The sequence below is a fragment of the Melopsittacus undulatus genome, chromosome 3 (genome assembly GCF_012275295.1).
Source record: "Melopsittacus undulatus isolate bMelUnd1 chromosome 3, bMelUnd1.mat.Z, whole genome shotgun sequence".
Taxonomy (NCBI): domain Eukaryota; kingdom Metazoa; phylum Chordata; class Aves; order Psittaciformes; family Psittaculidae; genus Melopsittacus; species Melopsittacus undulatus.
This window is the reverse complement of record NC_047529.1, coordinates 20396326-20414584: the sequence shown is the minus strand read 5'-3', so window position 1 is coordinate 20414584 and position 18259 is coordinate 20396326. Positions and strand designations below refer to the sequence as shown.

General features: G+C 40.8%; 1 protein-coding gene across 1 annotated transcript in view; it reads left to right on the top strand.

Annotated features, from left to right (window-relative positions):
• The first annotated feature begins 2514 nt into the window (after positions 1-2514).
• Positions 2515-18259, top strand: part of MFSD2B (MFSD2 lysolipid transporter B, sphingolipid) — a 36027-nt gene continuing 20282 nt past the window's right edge. The window contains exons 1-5 of the mRNA XM_005146442.4: positions 2515-2641; positions 6417-6533; positions 10020-10144; positions 15134-15257; positions 17316-17394. Coding sequence (XP_005146499.1) covers positions 2597-2641; positions 6417-6533; positions 10020-10144; positions 15134-15257; positions 17316-17394 — 490 coding nt within the window. The 5' untranslated portion in view covers positions 2515-2596. The remainder of the gene's footprint in view (positions 2642-6416; positions 6534-10019; positions 10145-15133; positions 15258-17315; positions 17395-18259) is intronic.

Here is an 18259-nt window from a genome sequence, read left to right as displayed (position 1 = left end):
CTAGACATGTGCTTGCTTCATTCCCAGGAATGTAAGAACTCTTTCGTTTCATCATCTCTCCAGGTATGTTTGAGGGCAGTAAAATGAAAGACAACTGCACAAATACCTATTCAATGTATTCAGAAAGCAAATCTCAGAAACCTATGTAGTTGACTGTTCTCAGTGCTATAAAGTTGATGTGCTGCTGTGTCATTCAGGTTTATGTAGCAAATAATCCCACTTGACTCCTCTACTATATGAAAAGCCTACCAGATTTCCCATAGTAGAAGGAATGTGCAGACAAATCTACTAGTAAAGTTGAAGAGACAAGTCACTCACAGACACGGATCTAGCCCTCAGTCTGTAGAACTTCCAGAATAGTGAATTTTGTTCATCAGTGCTTTTGAGTTTGTCTTAATGTAAAACTGCTGAAAAACCGTACATGCTTGATTGTGAGCTCAGTTGTTCTTACCTAAAAGGTGCATGAAATGTCAAAATACATACAATTAAAGCTAGTCATAATCAAATTAGTATATGCTAGTCAAAATAATATACTATTCCTGTATTTATAGCGTAGAAATTCAAAGGAGTAATTAGTGTAAGATTAATAAGGAGGGGAAGTGTCAAATTTTAACATTGGTAAATCCGTTTTGCTTGTTATCAAAAATCATGGTTTTGGAAAGGAGTAGTAATTCAACACTAATTCATGTGTGCTACCAGTACCATAAGAGACTGGGTAGCTTGTCTGGCTATCTATTGTGCTTTACTGAAATAGGCTGGTTTTGACTACAGCTTTGGTGTACTTCTGTGTAATTGCAATTTGAAAGTGTCACAATCTTAATTACAAAATGAGAGCAAATCTTTAAAAAATCAGGAGTGATGCTGACTGCACTAATCCCTGTCAGGCTAGAAAGTGCCTTTGAAAAAAAAGGCAACAAACTGTGATTGGGTAACTCACTAATTTGGAGAAAATCTTTGGAATGAATACAGGGTTCTCCTAAATCTAATTGGTTTCAGTTAGTCTGTAAAGACTGATTGGCTACCTGTAGTGCCTGGACAGCTTAATCTTTTGCTTAGTGGTGTAGAGAGCTATTGTGCATTGGTCAAACAACAGTAAAACTAGCCTTATCAATGCTTGAGTTTGTGAAACACACAAATGCTATTAGTTATTGTTTCTCACAAGCTTTCAGTGTTTTGAGTAAAGGCTGCGTATTTAACATAATTTACAGCAAAACTCAAATAGCCTGGAAAAGAAGAAAGGAAATGTTTTCTCCAGGTTTTCTTTTTCCTTTTCCAGATGCAGGTAGCAAAGATTTAACATGTTGTGAGGACATTGTGTGAAGAGAAAATAAGACCCTAAATGTTGAATTTGAATGTTAGATACATACCTTGTATCTAGCTTGGTATTTTAAAGAACTTAAATGTTGGGGTCAAGGGACTGAGCAGTCCACCTCTGCTTTGGAGCCTCAGACTTCAGGGGCCCTTTGGAGCCCCAAAAGCTTCAGTTTTCAACAAGGCCTATTAAGCCCACAATTTATGTTTTATGTTGAAGTTTTGTTTCTAAGATTTTTTTTAAACACCTTGTTCTTTCAGAATCTCACCATTTTTCTGCAATTGTTCTTGTCAAATGACTTTGTCCAGGATTTGCATCAGTAGTTCATGGTGTAGTTTGCAATGTCTGTCCAATACCAGAGTTGACCCTGTCAACAGCAGAGCTGTAAATCAGCTGAGCCAGGAAGCTTACTTGAGCAGATCACCAGTCCTCGGGTACTTGTTGGCTTGTTTAACCCATCTTTTCTCAGGCTGTTGAAAGAGTTCACACTTCAAAATGCAGTTGTTTTGGTTTTTTTTCCCTTGGTACGGAGCATGCTTACAAGCCCTTTTTCCTGTGGGCAAAAGGGGTGATGAGCTTTTGCTGCCTGAAGAAGGGTGTCGGCTCCACCGCCTCCGAAGGCAGCAGCACCAGTTCTTTCCACAGGCTGTTTCCTGGGTCAAGTGTGATCTCGGGTCCAGTTGACAGACGGCAGCATTGCTGGCAGGCGTGGTTACAAATTCACATCAGTCAGGAAACTGCATCTCTTTAAAGGGCAGAGCTGATGTTTTTACACTTGGAGTGAAAACAGCCCCAGGAACCTTCAACCCGATGAGGGCGCACTCCCTGCGGGGCCAGGCAGGAGCCGCGGTGCCGCTGAGGGGACCGGCGGGGCTGGTGCTGTGGTGGCCCCTGGGACGCGCGGGCTGGTCGGTGAGCAGGAACAGAGCTGTACAGGCAGGGTTTAACCTCGCGGGCGGCTCCCGCGGCAGCCACCGCAGGCAAAAGTGAGGAGCAGCCTTGCTCCTCTCCACAGTGGAGGTGGCATGAAGGGACTGAGGCGGAGGGGCTGCTGGCGCTGCAGGCTCGGCGATCTCGGCTGTGCAGCCCTGACCCGAGGCGGGGAGAGAGCTCCTCCCGTGGGGAATGCCCTCTCCCGAGCTCGGAGGGCAGCAATCAGTACCTTTGCCCCTCCAGAGGCTGCGGGAGGGCGGGAGCACGACGCCATGCGCTGTCCCTCGCCTTCCCTCCGCGCCCCGCCCCGGGCACGCAGGTGCAGGACGGGGGTGGTCTGTCCGCTGTGCCATGGCCGGGGCTGCGAAGGGCAGCCCGGAGCGCCCGGCGGAGGAGGTAAGGGGATGGGGTCCAGCTCTAGTTTTCATCGCCGGCAGGTTATGGGGACGACCCTGGTGGGCACTGTCGGGGGTTGGGGCAACCCGTGTGCTGTGTTAGTGCTTTTTGCGCGGCGCAGCCTGTCTCAGCCGGGTATCTGAAATAGCTCTTCAGCCCTTACCACCAGCCTTCTGTCTCACCAGGCAGCTCGGTGAAACTCTGGTATTGTCCTTCGAGTGCACTGCATGATATTTACTGCCCATCTCGGGGGTGGGTGTCCATCTAGGGTCCCTTTCCACACCCTTTCCTTCGGGACTCTGTGATCAAGGCAGGTGGGTTGCAGGAGAGGTGCGGGCAGGATGGGATCTTTCTCTTCAGACAGCCTCATCAACTTAGAACTTGCAGATGTGTGTTGCGAGGGAGAGAGTATCTAAATGCTTCCTCTTCAGGTGCCGTACCTGTCGAGAGAGAAGTTGGAGAGGGAGGTGAGAAGTGAGTGAGGACCCCTCTCGCTCTGTGGCTTTTGAGGGGGCATCTGATCAAACTGGAAAAGGGGAAGCTTCTAAACAGAGGGACCAAAGTAAACCTAACAATGTGGTGGAGGGCATTCAAACCATGGAGCTCATCGGACCTTGTGGGCGCACGTTGCTCTGGCTTGAAGTTTTGTGTTCTGAAAGTGTCAAAGAGTGGATTCGTGGGAGAAACCTGAAGATTTTTAGACAGATATTCCATCTTTGGCTCACAGAGCTCCTCAGTGTTAGGTCTGTGGCAGCTGCAAGGGTATCCTGGGAAAGAACTACTGTATCCTGCCTCATTCATGCCTTTGCTAGGTGTCTACAACCAAGCCCTGCTTCTGTCACTTCTTTCACTCAGGGGTGGGCTGATGATGCTAAGAAACCTGAATAGTCTTCAAGATACTTGATGTGAGAGACCTGGGATGCTGCCTGTGACTGTCACACAGAGTTGAGGCAGTTAGTTGTATGGTCACTCACAGAACAGAAACATTGCCAGTATTCTGTGTTGAGAGAAAAGCTGACTCAAAAGCTGCTCCTCCTTAGCTACATTTTCATTGTTTCTCAGATAAACCTAGACTAGTGTTTATCTTTGAGTCACAGGTTTTGCTCTCTTCTTACTGCTTTAAAATTACTCGTTGGCTCACTTCTGGACTCAACTGATAAAGAATAGCTTAGGACAAAATGGGGCTGTTCCCTATGCCCATAATGTGCATGCAGTATATCCACAAAGTTGCAAAGAGTTGTTTTCAGTGTGCTTAAATACTTTCTTTAGAAATAAGATGGTCTGTTATAACCACTGTATTCAATTTTTATTCTGTTGGGGGGAGGAACATGTACAAGAAACAAAAATAGGGTTTTAACTTACAAGAGAATTAAAAATAAAGGAACCACAGTGTATGAGATGCATTCATTTTCTATGACAATGTTCAACCTTATTCTTCTAATTAAGGAGCAAAAGCAAATCTCCTTACTATTACGCTTTCTTGGTTTACCATGAAACACAATTAATTTTGATGTGATGGGGGCATGTAGAAGTATAAAACTGTCAAATTAATCTGAGAACAAAAAAAGATTATAACTTAATTTGACCCTCCTTTCTCTTACATCCCACTTCATCTTTTCATGTTTCTTCTACAGCTTGTAGAAGCAATTTGATGTTGACATTCAACTACACCACAGGGGTCTCAAAACAAAATTTTCATTGTAAATACTTTGTATTTTGTTCTTTATTTGACCGCTGCCTACACATCCAGATCTCCAGTGAATTTTCTGAGTACTTACTGCCAAACTTACACAGGTGAAAGCTTTCACTGGATTTCACAGAAATTGAGCAATTTCTATTGCTTGAGGAAGCAATGCAGCAGGGAAGTTCAACAGGGAAAGCCCTGTTAGCTGCTCGTGGCTAGTGACTGCCATTGATCACACCGCTCTGTACAGATGTGATGTTATCTTTCTCAAGACAGTTTCTGGTGCCATTTATTAGCAATATCATGTAAAATCAACCAAGGCTAGGGGCTGAATCCTCTAGATCCTTAACAGACAACTTCCATGTCTGTCTTTTCTACTCTTATATGTAAGCCCAGGAAGCTAAAAAGAAGGAAAAGTACCAGCTTTACTGGTGCAGAGACCTACCTTCATTTTTACCACTGTCTCATAGGATACTGAGGTAGAAAACATAGTGATTACCATATAACTTCCATGTGGAGAGTCAAAACAGATTATGGGCTGCTGCTTTTGGAAAGTGACACCAGAATGTAGACTCTGAATGATTATTCCTCAGCAGATAAAAACTCAGGGGCATTCAGTTAAATTGCTAGGCAGAGGATCTGCAGTGAATGTGGTAGCATTTCTTTACATCGTAACTGTCAGTCATGCATAGAACTGCCATGGTGCATTATGGCTTAATAGCTGAATGAGTTCCAAAAGTAATTAGGCAAAATAAAAGGAAAACAGGTATTGAACAGTGATCAGGATGTAACCTCCATTTTACGAAGTTCATGAACTGCTGATGCCCTGCATTTCTGTGGGTGACTGCATGCAATATCTCTGTAGGCTGTGTCTGACAGCTTATTTGATTCTGTAAATAACATTCATAAACAAATTCTAGTGAAAACTCACCTACTTACGTACTGCTGTGACCAAAGTATTAAGCTAAAGGTGATCTGGGAATGTGATTCAGAAGGTAGTTGAGCAGCATCCTAGGAGTGTGTGGAATCACAGTGAGACTGCTTTTCTGAAAGATGTATTAAGATTGTAGATTTTATAATCATGAAACTGGTGTAAAGACAGGAGTGCTGCCTACAGCCTGTAAGTTTGGATCTTGGTTGACTGTTTCCTGTACCACAACTTTAATAAAAGTAATTGTTAAAATCTTAACATTCTTTGTGTTATAAAAAGATTTTGGAATTGTGTATGCTATATATAGAGGCATTTACTTTTTCTGTGTTATCTTGGCCTTAGCTATTGAAAGGACAAGGAGCAGTGGTTTATAAACTGAAAGAGGGACATAAGGAAGAAATCTTCATGGTGAGGATGGTGAGGCACTGGCACAGGTTGCTAAAGAAGCTGTGGCTGCCCCATCCCTGGCAGTGTTCAAGGCCAGGTTGGATGGGGCTTTGATCAGTGTGGTCCAGTGGAAGGTGTTCCTGCCTGTGGGAACAGGGTTGTAACTAAATGAGATTTAAGGTCCCTTCCAAGCCAGACCATTCTGATGCCAGGAGGGAACAGAGCACAAATATTTGGGATCTCTTCAGTCTGCATTTGACTGTGGAACTTTCCTTCTATGAATGTTGTCTAATTATGAGAATATGAGAGTATGTATCAGTTATCATGGTCTGAGATATTAATATAAGAAATTATATTTTTTAAAAAGTAAAAAGAAATCTTTAAAAATAATTTGATTTAAACATTCAAAGACAATATAGTGTAACAGTATATGTACGTCTGCGTCTTGCTTGTTTGTAGACTTGTTGGTTCTTAATCGCTTGTGAGGATCAGGGAGGTAAGCCTAGATTCCCTTGTAGGAACATAGTAATCTGGTTTTAGGAGCTAAATTAAGGAAGAGAGCCATTAAAAATCAAAGCAATGAGCATACAAATGTCTGTTGATGATAGGTGTTGAGGACATATGGATTTATTAGTGCAATGACTATGAAGTGAATCCATGATTTTGGAGTTAACCAAATTTTAACCTTATAACTTCTGTAGCTTTTAACTCCTGTACCTTTTTTTTTTTCTTACGTCGTGTAACTTATGTTTTTTCTGCTTCATCTTGAACAGGATTACAGGCTGTCAATTTGCAGCAAATTATGCTATGCAATAGGAGGCGCCCCAAACCAAGTGGCAGGGAGTGCTACTGCTTTCTTCCTCCAGATCTACCTGCTAGACATAGCCCATGTAAGTAGTACAAGAAACCTTTGTACATTGTAGACTTACCTCGGTTCTGATGTTGTCAACAATGTCAATGGAATAATAAACGGTGAGTTAGCTAATAAACCTTTTAAATTGTCTTGGTATTATTTCCTCTAGCTATCCAGCATCCTGGAAACTGCATAAACTTGTCAAGAAATAAATTTCTTTTTCACTAGTTTAGTTTCTGTCATGAAGTGGCCTTTACTTGCTTTTAGTTTGGGATCATTAGTAGAGCTTTAGGAGCTACAGAGCTCACATACTTGCAAACATGAGAGGAAGCAGTTCTCTTTGTAAAGAGTCAGTGTAATACATGAGATATCTGAAACATTAATAACAGCATGTTGAGATTGTGAAGTTTTGCAGATTTGGTTTAGTTACAAATCACTACAGTTGCATCAAGTAGCCAACATAATTTCACAGAAATTTCATTTGGTGTAAGATAATTTCTTTGCAAAAGAAAGCTAAGTTATCCTTTGTGAAGGTTCTTCCAATCTGTGGCTTTCTCATGCACGAGCAGACATGGTAAAACAAAGCAGTAGGAGTCGTCCCGTTCATCTGACTTTCAGCTGCTCCTGCTAGACCAGGACAACAGAGAAAGAAAATCAATCCATAAGTGTTTTTTACTGTTTTGGATTGTCTTGCACATCTGCACTGTAACTAGGTGGGAGCAATAAAATACTGTAAGATAGAAAAAAGGATTTTAGGGACATGAGGTCAACTTGCAGGGACTGTGAGAACAGCTGTAGCTGAAACAATACGTGTGGCTTTCAGCACTGATGACACTATTTGCTGGAAAGAGCGGGACGCTCTGGATTAGATATCATTTCCTGTTTTACTATTTAAGATGTAGAAAGACAGGATATTGTGACTGGGGGAGTGGAGGTGTCCGAAAGATTGGCTTTATGGTTTTCCCATAAAAGTCTGCTATCAGAAGCTGAAGTGGGACTTACTTGATAAAAATGGCAACACTTCCATTTGGTTGGATGGGTCTTTGAGCAACCTGGTCTAGTGGAATGTGTCCATTTCCATGGCAGGGGGTTGAAACTAGATGATCTTTAACCAACCCAAACCATTCTACGATATCATGAAACATGAACCAAATGAGAAAGACACTAATACAATTTTCTCAGGGTGCTTATAAATATGGCAATTTCCCAGCTCTCTGCTTATCCCAGAAACTGAAAACTTTTGAAGGCAGGGACTGTTTATTTCTTTCTGTGTTTGGAACCCCAGCTTTCTGGACAACATACACATTCTTGCATCTTTGGACACTACCTAAATAAATTACATTATTTTGTTAACAAGTTCCTACTGAAACCCAATAATTTTGCTTAATGTTTGTAATGATACACTTCCTGCTTCATTAAGGGGCTTAGTTATTTGTTCCTTGAGGGTTTAGTTTGTTCTCTGAAGTAATCCTGCTGGGACAGGTTTTTTTTAAAGGCCTAATAAACAGTTCTAAAATCCTGTGGTGTTTTCCACATATTTTCAGGGGAGAGCATGTAATGTTGTAGTTTCTACCTGTATTTAATTTTTGCCTACTTAGAGATGAATGAATTTAGCATATTTTATTAACACTGACAAGTTTCTGGTATTGGTGCTGATAGATACTGGCTGGATTTAAGGGCTAAGAAAATGGAGCCAATGGATGTGTAAGTCCAAACTGATGGTGAAGACAGTGTGACTGCACAGATGTCACTCCTAACATAAGGGAGGTTTTAATTTTCTTTAAGGCTCTCTGACACCTCTTTTAATATCTACTTACTTGCTTTCTGTCTATTCAGATTATTTGAACAAAATACCAGTGTGAAACCCACCTAATTTGAAGTTTTCTGTCCCGGTGTCCCTCATAACTGCAGCATTTTGACTCCCATATCTTTCTGACTGGTATTTTGTTCTTGTTTTGGTTTTCCCATTTCTAGTGACTTCTGAGCAGTTCCAGTGCAGCCTTCCAGGCAAGTCTGCCTTAGGGTTGGTAGGTTATTTGTCATCCTGGCTGTGGGAGGGCACAAGTTGGAAAAGGTGGATAATGTGAACATCAGCAAACTGCTGTATGACACAGTCCAAAGCTTAATCCCAGCCCTATGCTACAGTGTAGCAATAGGGTGCTCCAAGAGCCGCTGTCATTACCTGCTGCAGGCTACCATTCCCAGTCCTTCCCTGTTCATAAGCTTTTTAGTGCAGAGTATGGGTCTTGTAGGTGGTGGTGTCAGAAAGATTGGCTGCCCCTGCAATGCCTAATTTAGGCTAAAATTTAACAGGTGTGATTAAAAAGCACATAGCACCTTCATTTTATAAAGGCCATCCAGGACATTTAGAGATTATTACTTTCTTCTTTCACCTCTGAGGGAATACCTACAGCAAATCCTGCACGCTGGGACCTGCAGCACCTGGAAACTGTATGGTGCTGCCTAGGAGGCAATAAGCTCCATGGAAAAGCAGGAGATACTAGATCAAGCTTGGTGTTGTATTAGCAGCATTCACCAGGCTTCCTGCTGTGTCAGAGCACCAATAACATGAAGAAGCATATAGATTAAGAGGGTTTGTCTGTCACTGTTTAAGCTGCATAGGATGTTTCAGCTGTCTCTGATTAGTTGATTTAAGAGATATTCATATTTGTATAGTTCTCAATAACATTTTTCAGGCCTGTAGTTTCAGTGGCACAAACTGAGCACTTGGAAGAGAACCTACCTTTTTAAACATCATATGATATGAGTTCCTAAGCTCCCTACAGATAAATGGGAAAAATAACTACATTGCCTGGGATAAACTGTTTCTATATGGGCACTTAAGTATGATCTTCCTGGGTTAACTTCAAAGGTTTTTCTGCTTGGCCATTTTATTCTTATGTAATCTGTGGACATTTTTCAAGTGAGATTTGTTGGACATGTGCTGGCAACTTACACTTGAACAGATGTGCCTTATGCTGTTTGGTTGTCACAGTTCAGTTCTAAGAGGATTAAGTCTGCTGTGCTACAACCCCTGCCACAGCCACGTGCCAGTTGGTAATCTCGAGAGATGCAAAAACATAAGTGCATGTAAATAGCTTCCTCTACTTTCATTTAGGTCAGGTCAAGATAAAGATATGGGGAAATCAGCCTGTGTGGAGAACAAGGTGAGGGGATAATGACAGAGGGACTCTGACAGGTTTTTTGACTTAAAGAAGGACTTTAGTCTACTATTTGACTATCTGACTGATTTTCCTGGTTCTAAACACATTCATAATCTCTCCCTCCTTACACTTTTCTCTTTTTATCTCTTCTTGCCCAGTGCCCATCCTAATGTCTCATTTGTTTGCTATGGATAATCAATAGTAATTTTTATGACAGCAGCAGACTGTTTTGTAAATGAACTCTCATTATTCTTGAAACACTGTTGTGGGTTTTTTTTTTTCTGGAAAGTTGCTTTATACTGTTTTATTGTGTTGTGAAACAATGGCTGTTGTTTACAGTATTTTGTCTGTACTTTCAGATAACTCCATTTCATGCCTCTTTGGTGCTGTTCATTGGCAAAGCCTCAGGTGCAGTTACTGATCCTGTTGCTGGCTTTTTTATTAGCAAAAGTAGATGGACAAAAATTGGACGGCTTATGCCTTGGTAAGAATCAGTGTGTACATATATTTGCATATATACAGGAACATGTAGGAATACTGTGTGTGTGGTATGATCGTGCAGTCACCTTATTGAATTAGACTCATTTTTCTTTGCCTGTTTCCCAGACAACAGTGATTGTATTCATTCTATCTATAAAAAATCAAGAAGAAAAATTGTCATGTCATATATTTAACTTTGCCACCCGTGAAGACACAGAATAGATTTTCTACCACACAAACAAAAAAAGCCAAAACACCATGTTGTTAACAAAGCTGGAAGCTCAGATCTAAAACTTTCTTGAATCTGTAGTTGAATTTTCATCTTTATATAGATTCCTTTAGTTTGGCTTCACTCCTCCACAAAGTTAGAACTCATTTATACTTGTGTCCTCGTGTGCCTTCACTTCTCACATCAGCCTCCCAGGAGCTCTGTTAACTTTAAATCTCTACACTCTCCAGTTCAGTAAAGGATGTGTGCATATGTGTGGGACAGATGTGACATCGTAGTGCTGAAGGGCTCAACAACTAGCACTGCCCTGGCACTCTCTGTGTGCCTCCTTACAGCACTTGTTCTGGTCCCGCTTCTCTTGCATCCCTGCAATCAAAATACTTAACTACAAATCACCATGACTTTTATAATGATTGAGATGTAAGATTTTGATCGGTATTTCTGAAGGGACAGTGTGATGCTTCACTGTGATGTACTTATTCCCTGTATGCACTCTGGCTAGTACAATGTGCTGTCCATGTGCTACAGGGAGAGGTTAGAAGAATGAATGTTACTTGTGTGGGAAGGAGATTGGAAAGGATTGGTCCATGTTAGAGGAACCCAAGCTCGTCTGTGCCATAGGGTATTTATTTATTGGGGGTTTTATGTTTTGGAAGTCAAGGGGAGATTTGAGCAGGTTGTGAAATGGAGCAGTGCTGAAAGACTCCTTATCTCAAGCACTGTAAGGATGCATTTGTAAGATGTCTGGAATTGTTACAACCCCTACACTTGATTCACAACAGAAATCTAAGAGTAAATGTGTTATGCTGAGCAAAAAAAAGTTGAATTTTAATGGAAAATAAACCAGTTTTTTGGATAGTGGCTGTCTTGCTGTCATGTGGTTTTACAGCTACAGAAACTTGTCTGTGGGCACCTTATATCTGACAAAGAGTAGAAGGCAAGTACATGCTGGAGGATGGCTGAGAGGTCAACTGCTCCTGGCTCCAGCAGGAACAGGGCCTTCAAGTCAAAGATAAGCTTTTTGTCAAGAGCCCCATGGGAAAAGAGGAGCTCACTGCTGTTTCTCTTTTCATGATTTGGTTTGTGGCCAGGTAAATGGAGTGCTTTTTAATGTGCACTGACTTAACTAAGTAACAGAGTTAATGAAAAAGAAAGGAATAACATTTTTATACAAATGCCATTAGATGTATTCTGATACCTCTTCTTGTTTGTTGGTTTGGTTTTTTTTTCAGTTTTCTGAAAATACTGCAGATACATGTGTTTATTGTTAGTGTAAAATTGATGTTAGCATAACTCCGTTCTAACAGAAGCATCAAAAGCTGAGACCAGGCCTTTGCACTGTAAACCAACGACTGTACAATTAGTATTTCTTACAGGAAAGGTGCTTATCTAACCCAGCCTTTAATATGCGTTCATCAAACAGTGCAAAAATCCTTTCTTTCCAGAAGGATTTTGTCTGAGTCTTTTTGGCAATGGTAATTCTTTTCATGAGAGTTTTGTTCCTACACTTTGGAGATCAGACCATATTTATACAAAGCAAAAAATTAGCAATGGAATTAGCTCAGTCAGAAAGGCTTGCCAGCAAAGCAAGAACATTAGTAAAGAAGGTGAGCGTTTAACTATAGGTTAATACTGTGCTCAATATAATAAGAATTCATCCATCACTACTGATCTCTTTAATGTGATGTGTTTAAAAGGCATAAGCCAACATTGACTTGAAATGCCCAAACCTGGTCAAATATTTTGTCAAAGGAGATAATAGACAATCAGATATTAAGCAACTTCAGCAGGGCTCTGAAAACTCACTGACATTAACAAGAAAAGGAGAATGTGGAAAAAGGATGAGCGGGGGGGAAATACTAAAAGGGTTATTGCTGAAAAGTTGCAAGAAAAATTCACTATGAAAATATTTTACTGTGGTGACTTTGTCTGGATACCAGTCAGGAAGAGCTCACATGGAGAGGAAGGTAGATTCCCAGAGATGTGTTAGGATTTTATCCATATTTGTTTTTTCCATTGCTGACCAGCTGTATATGAACTATGTCCTGGGGAATGAAGGGAGAATACCAGAGAATACCAGAACCTGGCACTTGTAAATGCTCAGCTCCCAGTGAAGCTGTCCATCCCAAAGAGCACTGTGGGAAAGCCATTGTTTTACTAAACTATTTACCCACATTACTCTTTTGTATTCCAGGTTTTGAGTTCACGATTGCAAAATAATCAGCTGACCCCCAATGTCAGTAGTGCTGTTGTGAAGGGATTTATCTGTTTTCCCTTGTATGTGTTTGGACATTTTTTAAATTGGGATTTTGGTAATATAACTACATTGATTTACAAGAATGCAGGAAAGCCCTGATGCTGCTGCAGCTCAGGCTTTTAGGATGTAGTAGCGTCAAACCACTTCATATAATGATAGAATGGTTAGAGTTGGAAAGGACCTTAAAGATCACTGAGTTCCAAACCCCCTGCAGTGTCACCTTCCACTAGATCAGGTTGGTCAAAGCCCCATCCAACCTGGTCTTGAGCACTGCCAGGGATGGGGCAGCCACACTTCTCTGGGTAGCCTATGCCAGTGGCTCTCTCCCCTCAGAGGAAAGAATTTCTTCCCAATATCTCATCTAAATCTTCCCTCTTTCAGTTTAAAACCATTCCCCCTTGTCCTCTGAAGTCCTTATCATGTCCTTCCATATCATGGAGTTTGACAAGTGGTTTTTGCCTGAAATTAGTTTTAGACTAATATAATTAATTGCTGGTTAATGGCAATGTCTGGAATTTAAATTTCTGTGTTTCTTTTTTTTTAAAGCCACCTTCCTCACCTGAAGATAATCCTGTTTTGTTTGAAGTGATTAGGAGTTTGCTGTTGAGTTAAATAGAGCAAATTATAGAATCACAGAATCATAGAATAGTTAGGGTTGGAAAGGACCTTAAGATCATCTAGTTCCAACCCCCTGCCATGGGCAGGGACACCTCACACTAAACCATGTCACCCAAGGCTTCATCCAACCTGGTCTTGAACACTGCCGGGGATGGAGCATTCACAACTTTCCTGAGCAACCCATTTCAATACTGGAAGGCTGCTCTGAGGTCTCCATGCAGCCCCAGCTTTCTCAGCCTGTCTTCATACAGGAGGTGCTCCAGCCCCTGATCATCCTTGTGGCCCTCCTCTGCACTTGTTCCAACATTTCCATGTCCTTTTTACGTTGAGGACACCAGAACTGCACACAATACTCCAAGTGAGGTCTCACGAGAGCAGAGTAGAGGGGCAGGATCACCTCCTTTGACCTGCTGGTCACCCTCCTTTTGATGCAGCCCAGGATACGGTTGGCTTTCTGGGCTGTGAACACACACTGAAGCCGGCTCATGTTCATTTTCTCATCAACCAGCACCCCCAAGTCCTTCTCTGCAGGGCTGCTCTGAATCTCTTCTCTGCCCAACCTGTAGCTGTGCCTGGGATTGCTCTGACCCAGGTGTAGGACCTTGCACTTGTCATGGTTAAACTTCATGAGGTTGGCATCAGCCCACGTCTCAAGTGTGTCAAGGTCCCTCTGGATGGCATTCCTTCCCTCCAGCGTATCAACTAAACCGCACAGCTTGGTGTCATCGGCAAACTTGCTGAGGGGACACTCAATCCCACTGTCCATGTCACCAACAAAGATGTTGAACAAGACCGGTCCCAACACCGATCCCTGAGGGACACCACTCGTTACTGGTCTCCAGCTGGACATTGAGCCATTGGCCACAACTCTTTGTGTGTGGCCATCCAGTCAGTTCTTTATCTGCTGAATGGTCAATCTATCAAATTGATGTCTCTCCAATTTAGAGACAAGGATGTCTTGTGGTACACTGTCGAACGCTTTTCACAAGTCCAGGTAGATGACATCAACTGCTCTACCCCATCCATCAGTTCCATAGCCCCATCATAGAAGGCCACCAAATTGGTCAGGCAGGATTTCCCCCTAGTGAAGCCATGCTGGCTGTCACCAAGCACCTTGTTGTTTTTCATGTGCCCTAGCATGCCTTCCAGGAGAATCTGCTCCAAGATGTTGCCAGGCACAGAGGTGAGACTGACTGGTCTGTAATTCCCTGGGTCATCCATTTTCCTTTTCTTGAAAATGGGGGTTATATTTCCCTTTTTCCACTGCTGGGAACTTCACCTGACTGAAATAATCATATATTATTATACACCCAGGTAGATACAGGCTGTAGGAACTTTTGCAGTGGACTGTCCATTATCTTTTATGCTGTTTTCAGCATTTTTAACTCTATTGACATGTTTGCACTTGCTTGAAGTAGCAATGAAGAGGCAAAGTTGAGAGGAAAACTGAAGGCATTAAAATTGCAAGAGGGGATACTTGGTAGTAAGTAGGCTCATATAAAAATTCCTGAAGTACGCAAAGACATGTGACAATAAAACTTAATTTTCAGTGGTTCTTTCCAATAAATGTGTAGTCTGAAACATGTGCTAAGGCATGGTGTGCAGTTAACATGTATGCTGTTATGTGTACTCATTGCGATATTAAGTATAGCTCATTTCCTTCACATTTGCTCAGGTTTTTTTCAATTTTATGGAAGTAGTTGTGTATTTTTATACTAATTTGTGTATGTAATGCACTTTAATGTTTAATACTTTAAACCATGGCATTATTATAGTCAGAAAAATTGCACATAAAATAAATTGCATTATACTGACTTTTAGCAGAAAATTTTAATGGGTTTTGCTATCATTAGGTTGAGATTGTTGATGCTTGTTAATCTTGTTTGCAGGATGCTGGCATGTACACCCTTCACAATAGTGTCCTACTTTTTTATGTGGTTCCTGCCTCCTTTTGTATCAGGAAGAGTTGCATGGTACTTGACTTTCTACTGCCTTTTCCAAGCACTGACGACTGTAAGTAGATTACAGGCCATGATGTTCTCAGTAGTAATTTGTTTGTTTTCTGTCTATGTTAATGAATTCGGATTTATTAAATTGAAATTCAGAAAAGCTTCATAGCTGATGTCAACTTCCAGTGAGTTTAAGAGATAGGCAGATGTCGTTTTATCAGACTCTCTGATGGTTGATGGTTTCTGCCCATGCTTTCTTTGGCATACGACCTGCTAACTTGGAGAGATCACCTCCATTCACTTTCATTGGCAGTGCCCTAGATACTCAACTCATTCTTGTATAGATCCACAAAAACACTCAGATTTTTGGATTCCTAATTCCACTTGGATATATAACTTCTCATAACTTCAATTTTCAGGAGAAGATTAGGAGGCTGGGTAGGTTTGAGGCTCTAGTTCTGGGTATTTTGAGTCAAACTAGAAGGCAATTGAAAGTCAGGGTAGCATGGCTGAAATAGTACTGATAATAGTCACCACGATATTTTTGGTTGGTTAGGAAGAGTTTGAACAGATGATTCTTTTTTAATACAGCCCAGAACTTGCAATATTTATGCGGAAGCCATCATTTCAGTGGATCCCAAAGAACTTCTCTGACATGTTCCATACTGTACGTGTAAGGGTTGCATCTGTCTGTTTTGTCTTGTAGCCAGTATCAAGGTGAAACAAGGTCCCTTCAGTGCAAAGCAGTAGTACACAGCAGATTAGGACTTGAAGTGCTACAGCTGCATAGCAATTTGGCAGGGTGTATCATTGCTGATTGAATTTCACTGGATCACATCTTGAAAAAGTTGTTCCCAGACTTTTAAATTGTATTTCTTGTTTGACTTTGGCTTTTCTCCTCTATACATGTCTGTTGGACCTGGGAATTCTGTATTCTTCTATTAAGGTGGAATGTTTCCCTAGATCCTTTGTTTCCTCTGTAGAAAGATGGTGCAGAATACATTAATTAATTGATTAAAATAATTTCCTTCCTTCTCTCTTTTTGAAGGAAAAACACAGGTTTTCCATGGCAGAGCTTTAAAAATGTATACACTTGCCATGTTTGATGGAGGGGAACAGAAACGCATTTTGCATGAACAGAGTAGGGTGAGAAATACAAAAGTTAGTTTGCCTGATTACTGATATCTGTGGTGGTGGAAACACCACAGATATTTTGACTCCTCAAGCAGGTTCATGTCACACTTCCACTTTATGGTAGTCTGAGAGTTTGGCCTGTATGTTCCGAGATTTTAGAAGTGTTTTTTAAAGCTCAACTCTGTGGACATTGTCCCGCTCACCTGATTACAAACCAAAAATAAAGTCAAGCCTTTAATCTTCAGTAGTTATTTTCAGTGAAGTACTACTGGAGTTAAGGCTTCTCCTACAATAAAAGTGGGGCTCATTTACCTGGCATTGAAAAAAAAAAATATTGCCAGTGCATTGTTTCCACCCAGATTTTACAGCAAGGTATCAATAGCATACTAGATACAGTGCTGTAAAAACAAACAATCGACACTCCTCATCTACCTTTTTGTCAGTGTATGCGCACAGCAGTTGGGTGTTTCTACCTATTCTTAACTCAAATTAAGGAGTGTGCAACAAAATGGTGCTGAAAACAAAGTAGTTTTCACAATTATCTCCTAGAATTAGTGAGACAGATACTTGAAATTCTTTGATGATTCAAGTCTTCTATATTGAATAAAGTGGAAGATTGCGTTGTCTTCATTATGGCTTTACTTGCTGTTATTTAGCTCAAGCTAGGAACATAATAATTACCTAGCACAAAGAAAACTAGATGTTTCATAGCATATCTATGAAGGAAACTTACCCAAGGAAGCTGAAGGAGCATAGCAGTAAGGTACAGCCTCTTGGTAATTTATGATTTACTATTTGTGTTATGAAAGATACTTTTTTCCTTTTATATATACTTTACAAAACAGAAAGAAAAGAGAGGACCTTGTGCTAAAAATTACAGTGTTCTAAATACGTGAATTCCCAGGTGGCATTAAACAATTTTCCTGGACATCAAAGGAATACAGTATTTACCCTGACATTTCCTACGTGATGTTTTTATTTTACATAGTTATTCCAAGTACCGTACTCTGCCCTCACCATGTTTCTCAGCACAGACCAGAAGGAGAGAGATTCTGCAACAGCGTACCGTGAGTGTGATCTGGGCTTTCTCATGTGGATTAGGGCTGAGGTTTATTTCAAATCATTCTTTATCTATAGGAAGTTCCTAATGGTTTGTGTCCCTAAACTGGACTTTTATATGAGATGTTTAGTATCTAATGAAAACTGTTTTGCCTTGTAAATGCTTCATTTTTCTAGCTAAATGGGTGACATTATTGTTAAATTGTCTGATTAGCTACAAACTCTTTCTGGTTTATTGCTATCCAGGCAAAACAATAAAAATCAGTCTTATCCAACCCAGGGTAGGGAATAATGATTTAATTTAAAGGTGATTTGTAGTGGAAAAAACAAAGTGCTGGTCTTCATTAACATGGTCTAATGTGAGGCTTCCCTGCCCATGGACATGGGGATTGTAACTAAATAATCTTAAGGTCCTTTCCAACCCAACCATTCCATGATTCAATTAAAGAAAGCCTGAAAATAATTTTAAGTATTTCCTTTCTTTTTTTCTTTTAATATTTTTTTCTTTTCAGTTCAGATTTCTTTAGGTTTATGTGTTTCATGGTATAAATTCAAATCCCAAACCTGTTTTCTCTGATAAAATTTTAGAACTCATAGAACCATGACAATTAGCCTCATCAGAAAAGGAGAGTAATTTTGTATGCATGTTCACACCGACTGAAATCTCTCTTTTTAGTTCATTTGTGTTTGTTTAATTCTAATTTAAACCAAGTAGTTTAAGGACAGATCTTGCTGTGGTATAACTAGCATTCCGGATTAGTTAAAAGAATGAGGGCTTCCAGACCATATCTCTGGCTTTTAGCAACCAAAGCCAAACAGTTTTTGCTTCGAAGCAAATTGATCAGACCAAAAAAGTGTAATAAAAGTATTTGC